Source organism: Nanorana parkeri, unplaced genomic scaffold, assembly GCF_000935625.1.
Source record: "Nanorana parkeri isolate BGI_ZX_2015 unplaced genomic scaffold, ASM93562v1 scaffold2660, whole genome shotgun sequence".
Taxonomy (NCBI): Eukaryota; Metazoa; Chordata; class Amphibia; order Anura; family Dicroglossidae; genus Nanorana; species Nanorana parkeri.
In genome coordinates, this window is record NW_017308928.1 from 106,538 (window position 1) to 112,839 (window position 6,302).

Consider the following 6,302-nt stretch of genomic DNA (forward strand, 5'->3'; position numbering starts at 1 on the left):
GAATAGCCGGAAGGGATAGTAGTGATGCTTCCGTCCTCCTCTCTCTCCGCAGACGCTCGTCCAGACCGGGGAAGCCATGTACTGCCCGGCCTGCCAGATCATCGTCCAGAAGAAGGACGGCTGCGACTGGATCCGCTGCACCATGTGCCAGACCGAGATCTGCTGGGTGACCAAGGGCCCTCGCTGGGGGCCACAGGTGAGATGGCGCTGGGTCGGGGGTGGAGTGTTGTGGGCACATAGTAATGAGAGAGGTGGGGAGACGCCTTGCGAGCCTTGTGCAGAGTGCGTTAAAGAGCACCTGTCATAATGTGGCCATGCTTGAAGCTAGTTCTTATCTCCAGGGTCACCGTTAGAAAAAAATGGGGCCCCATACGCCCCCCCCCCTCTTTCCCATGCTGCCTGTGACTGTGGGTGCTTGTGTGTGCGGGTGTTGACGTCCATTGGGGATCATCGACCATCAAGTGGGCAATTCCCCCCCCTGGTCTGCGGTCCACAAGCACAGAACCTTTAAGACTGACTGTACTAGTGTCTGCGCAGCAAGGCAACCTTCTCTGGACCGGGGCCCCATACATGGCCACTGCCTGTACCCCCAAATTAGTGGTCTATCTCATCGCAGGGGTTTTGTATTCATGGCCATAGTACCTGGTGAGATATAGAGTTATTGTTAGAGCCCCCCAGTCTTGGCAGCACCTCCACCCGCAGGCATTCCAAAGCCCCCGTAATCACCATCACCGCGTCCTTGGTGTGCCCCCATTTTCCATCAGACCTTCTTGTGTCCCCTCAGGGTCTTGTCGATCTTCACCAGGCTCTCCCCGAACCTTTAGACCAGGTTCTCAAGTCTCGAGGCACCCCAGTCCGAAATGTAAAAAGAAATGTGTGGCCCCCTCCAAAATTCATACCAGACCCTTGTCCTGGATAGTGATCTGGTATGGATTTTAAAGAGGGACCCCACACAAAGAAATGTGGCACTAGGAGACCCCTCTAACACTAGGAGTCCCCCTCTGACACTAGGAGTCCCCCTCTGACACTAGGAGTCCCCCTCTGACACTAGGAGTCCCCCTCTGACACTAGGAGTCCCCCTCTGACACTAGGTGCCCCCCTTTTACTTCATAGTCCCCTCTTCATATTAGAAAGCCAGTCTGCACAATGGATAAGCATGGCGCTGTGCGGAAACTTCGAGGCACCCTGGTTGAGAAAGGCTGTTCCAAACCAAGGGGGCCACAGCCCTAGTCCCTGCTGCAGGGAGGTTTTAGGGGTTTCACTCCAACTGTTCACAGTCCCAAAACCCAAAGGAGCATTCACCCCATCTTGAATCTCAAGGCCCCAAAAAGCACAGCTGGCCATGAGCTTGGCATCCCCCCAGAACACCTGCCGAGAGTGCAGGGTAAGCCTCATACACAGGGCACTGTTGTCAGTCTCAGCAGAAGGTCAGTATATCGGGAGAGGTAAGCGACGGCCTTCACAGATACAATTTATCCTTCTAATATGTCATGTTGGCTTCTCATTATTCTCTCCACCTTCCAGATTAATATTACATGAGAATATATACTATCTGCAGGCAGCAGGGGGAGCTCCGCTCTCTTTGAAGGCTCCTTCTTCAGCTGTTGTGCTAAAAATAGACCTGAAATATTCAGAGGAGGTACACACCACCCCTCCCTCCCTCTCTGCCTCTCTCCCTCCCTCTCTCTCTCCCTCCCTGCCTCCCTCCCTCTCTCCCTCCCGCTCTCCCTCCCTCTCTCCCTCCCGCTCTCCCTCCCTCTCTCCCTCCCGCTCTCCCTCCCTCTCTCCCTCCCGCTCTCCCTCCCTCTCTCCCTCCCGCTCTCCCTCCCTCTCTCCCTCCCGCTCTCCCTCCCTCTCTCCCTCCCGCTCTCCCTCCCTCTCTCCCTCCCGCTCTCCCTCCCTCTCTCCCTCCCGCTCTCCCTCCCTCTCTCCCTCCCGCTCTCCCTCCCTCTCTCCCTCCCGCTCTCCCTCCCTCTCTCCCTCCCGCTCTCCCTCCCTCTCTCCCTCCCGCTCTCCCTCCCTCTCTCCCTCCCGCTCTCCCTCCCTCTCTCCCTCCCGCTCTCCCTCCCTCTCTCCCTCCCGCTCTCCCTCCCTCTCTCCCTCCCGCTCTCCCTCCCTCTCTCCCTCCCGCTCTCCCTCCCTCTCTCCCTCCCGCTCTCCCTCCCTCTCTCCCTCCCGCTCTCCCTCCCTCTCTCCCTCCCGCTCTCCCTCCCTCTCTCCCTCCCGCTCTCCCTCCCTCTCTCCCTCCCGCTCTCCCTCCCTCTCTCCCTCCCGCTCTCCCTCCCTCTCTCCCTCCCGCTCTCCCTCCCTCTCTCCCTCCCGCTCTCCCTCCCTCTCTCCCTCCCGCTCTCCCTCCCTCTCTCCCTCCCGCTCTCCCTCCCTCTCTCCCTCCCGCTCTCCCTCCCTCTCTCCCTCCCGCTCTCCCTCCCTCTCTCCCTCCCGCTCTCCCTCCCTCTCTCCCTCCCGCTCTCCCTCCCTCTCTCCCTCCCGCTCTCCCTCCCTCTCTCCCTCCCGCTCTCCCTCCCTCTCTCCCTCCCGCTCTCCCTCCCTCTCTCCCTCCCGCTCTCCCTCCCTCTCTCCCTCCCGCTCTCCCTCCCTCTCTCCCTCCCGCTCTCCCTCCCTCTCTCCCTCCCGCTCTCCCTCCCTCTCTCCCTCCCGCTCTCCCTCCCTCTCTCCCTCCCGCTCTCCCTCCCTCTCTCCCTCCCGCTCTCCCTCCCTCTCTCCCTCCCGCTCTCCCTCCCTCTCTCCCTCCCGCTCTCCCTCCCTCTCTCCCTCCCGCTCTCCCTCCCTCTCTCCCTCCCGCTCTCCCTCCCTCTCTCCCTCCCGCTCTCCCTCCCTCTCTCCCTCCCGCTCTCCCTCCCTCTCTCCCTCCCGCTCTCCCTCCCTCTCTCCCTCCCGCTCTCCCTCCCTCTCTCCCTCCCGCTCTCCCTCCCTCTCTCCCTCCCGCTCTCCCTCCCTCTCTCCCTCCCGCTCTCCCTCCCTCTCTCCCTCCCGCTCTCCCTCCCTCTCTCCCTCCCTCTCTCTCTCCCTCCCTGCCTCCCTCCCTCTGTCCCTTCCTCCCTCCCTCTCTCCCGCTCTCCCTCCCTGTCTCCCTCCCTCTCTCTCTCCCTCCCTGCCTCCCTCCCTCTGTCCCTTCCTCCCTCCCTCTCTCCCGCTCTCCCTCCCTGTCTCCCTCCCTCTCTCTCTCCCTCCCTGCCTCCCTCCCTCTGTCCCTTCCTCCCTCCCTCCCTGCTAGAAGAGACCACCTGGCTGAGTCAGTTCTACATAGGCTGCCAGCAAGCATGCAAGCCAAGCTGGGCTTCCTTATTACAAAGACGCAGTGTGCGTTACAAAGTGAGTGACATGAACCTATTAAATGGTTATTTCCAAAGTTGTATACACAATTCTAGGAGGGAATTTATCAAAATCTGGAGCAGCTGTGCACGGCAACCAATCAGCTTCTCTGTCTCATTTTCAAATCTTACCTGAGCAAACTGAAGAGAGATGCTGATTGGTTGCCATGGGCAACTGCTCCAGTTTTGAGAAATGCCCCCCTATGTGATGTGTTGGGTTTGATGATGTCACACCAGATTTTCCTTCAATGACGATGTGTATCGGTAGACTAACACCCCCATTTTCTGTTTGCACAGGGCCCGGGCGACACCTCAGGGGGGTGCCAGTGTAATATGAACGGAAGAAAATGCGACCCACGTTGTCAGAATTGCCACTGAGGAAGGAGAACCTGTTACGGCCAGCAGAGAAAAAAAACCCGAACTCCCAGTATTTGAAAATGGCGTCTTCAGCGACACCCCAACTTCTCCCGTCACTTACCTGCTTCGGGTTGTCACGCCGCGTCTAGGCGGAGGAGATCCGGCGGGTGGGGACACACTTAAGCCTGTCAGTTGACAAGGAGCCCGTGACATCGCAGTGCCGGGGTGGCATTGCGCACTTCCTGTCGCCGTGATGTCACAAGTTATTCGCCGGCTGATTGGCTGAATTTCCCTCAGTGCTGATTCACTCCCCAATATGGGTTCTACAATTCTTGTAAATGACGCAGAAATCAGCGCTCTTCACGTCTCACGCCGGGCCGGCGATCGGGGCGCCATGTCGGTGGAACGTCACCTGGCCCTCGGTCCCGGAACTGGGATCTTATCTATGCATTTGCGTTCATTGCACTGACTTGTCCTGTCCACAAGGGGGCGCTCCCTCCATCCCGCGATTATTGCTCCATTACCTCAATGTACAGACTGTGCAATCTATGGAAAGCGATCGGCTCTACGGAACATTATCTGAGATATCGCCTCGCTGCGCTCTTATTTAGCCGCAGATTTTATGTTAAGGCGAAAAATGCCGATCATTTCACTTTTTTCTGTGCTACACTACAGCGAGCGTCTCTATAGGAAGGACGGCTGTGGACGGACAGACCTGTGTGCGGCAGCGTCCGAGGAGACGGACGGGTGCTCTTGATTTGTTGCAGCGGCGGGTTTGATTGCAGGAGGAGCTGACCGCTGGTTGTAGCAGATTTTCCTGCACGCTGGCCAATGTTCTTTACAGGGAATCGGGAGAGCAGCGGCCCGTGCACAGCTCACCTGTCACTAGTGTGCCATGAATTGGTCACCGGGCCTGTCATGTGGTGTTGCAGCGTCTGAAACCTGGTCTCTGGTGCCGGTGTCTATGGTGCGGTCGGCTAGGTTGTCTGGTGTGGGAGTGTCCCTGGTGCCGGTTTGACTCTGGTGTGGGAGTGTCCCTGGTGCCGGTGTGACTCTGGTGTGGGAGTGTCCCTGGTGCCGGTGTGACTCTGGTGTGGGAGTGTCCCTGGTGCCGGTGTGACTCTGGTGTGGAAGTGTCCCTGGTGCCGGTGTGACTCTGGTGTGGAAGTGTCCCTGGTGCCGGTGTGACTCTGGTGTGGAAGTGTCCCTGGTGCCGGTGTGACTCTGGTGTGGAAGTGTCCCTGGTGCGGGCGTCTCTGGTGTGGGAGTGTCCCTGGTGCCGGTGTGACTCTGGTGTGGGAGTGTCCCTGGTGCCGGTGTGACTCTGGTGCCGGTGTGACTCTGGTGCCGGTGTGACTCTGGTGCCGGTGTGACTCTGGTGCCGGTGTGACTCTGGTGCGGGAGTGACTCTGGTGCAAGTTGACAAGGAGCCCGTGACATCGCAGTGCCGGGGTGGCATTGCGCACTTCCTGTCGCCGTGATGTCACAAGTTATTCGCCGGCTGATTGGCTGAATTTCCCTCAGTGCTGATTCACTCCCCAATATGGGTTCTACAATTCTTGTAAATGACGCAGAAATCAGCGCTCTTCACGTCTCACGCCGGGCCGGCGATCGGGGCGCCATGTCGGTGGAACGTCACCTGGCCCTCGGTCCCGGAACTGGGATCTTATCTATGCATTTGCGTTCATTGCACTGACTTGTCCTGTCCACAAGGGGGCGCTCCCTCCATCCCGCGATTATTGCTCCATTACCTCAATGTACAGACTGTGCAATCTATGGAAAGCGATCGGCTCTACGGAACATTATCTGAGATATCGCCTCGCTGCGCTCTTATTTAGCCGCAGATTTTATGTTAAGGCGAAAAATGCCGATCATTTCACTTTTTTCTGTGCTACACTACAGCGAGCGTCTCTATAGGAAGGACGGCTGTGGACGGACAGACCTGTGTGCGGCAGCGTCCGAGGAGACGGACGGGTGCTCTTGATTTGTTGCAGCGGCGGGTTTGATTGCAGGAGGAGCTGACCGCTGGTTGTAGCAGATTTTCCTGCACGCTGGCCAATGTTCTTTACAGGGAATCGGGAGAGCAGCGGCCCGTGCACAGCTCACCTGTCACTAGTGTGCCATGAATTGGTCACCGGGCCTGTCATGTGGTGTTGCAGCGTCTGAAACCTGGTCTCTGGTGCCGGTGTCTATGGTGCGGTCGGCTAGGTTGTCTGGTGTGGGGGTGTCCCTGGTGCCGGTTTGACTCTGGTGTGGGAGTGTCCCTGGTGCCGGTGTGACTCTGGTGTGGGAGTGTCCCTGGTGCCGGTGTGACTCTGGTGTGGGAGTGTCCCTGGTGCCGGTGTGACTCTGGTGTGGAAGTGTCCCTGGTGCCGGTGTGACTCTGGTGTGGAAGTGTCCCTGGTGCCGGTGTGACTCTGGCGTGGAAGTGTCCCTGGTGCGGGCGTCTCTGGTGTGGGAGTGTCCCTGGTGCCGGTGTGACTCTGGTGTGGGAGTGTCCCTGGTGCCGGTGTGACTCTGGTGCCGGTGTGACTCTGGTGCCGGTGTGACTCTGGTGCCGGTGTGACTCTGGTGCCGGTGTGACTCTGGTGCGGGAGTGACTCTGGTGCCGGT

The 6,302-nt window shown here is 59.0% G+C and overlaps 1 protein-coding gene across 1 annotated transcript in view; it reads left to right on the forward strand.

Annotated features, from left to right (window-relative positions):
* The window catches only part of RBCK1 (RANBP2-type and C3HC4-type zinc finger containing 1), a 36,275-nt gene extending 32,514 nt beyond the window's left edge, over positions 1-3,761 (forward strand). Inside the window, exons 12-13 of the mRNA XM_018573986.1 lie at positions 53-196; positions 3,630-3,761. Coding sequence (XP_018429488.1) covers positions 53-196; positions 3,630-3,710 — 225 coding nt within the window. The 3' untranslated portion in view covers positions 3,711-3,761. The remainder of the gene's footprint in view (positions 1-52; positions 197-3,629) is intronic.
* The last annotated feature ends 2,541 nt before the right edge of the window (positions 3,762-6,302 follow it).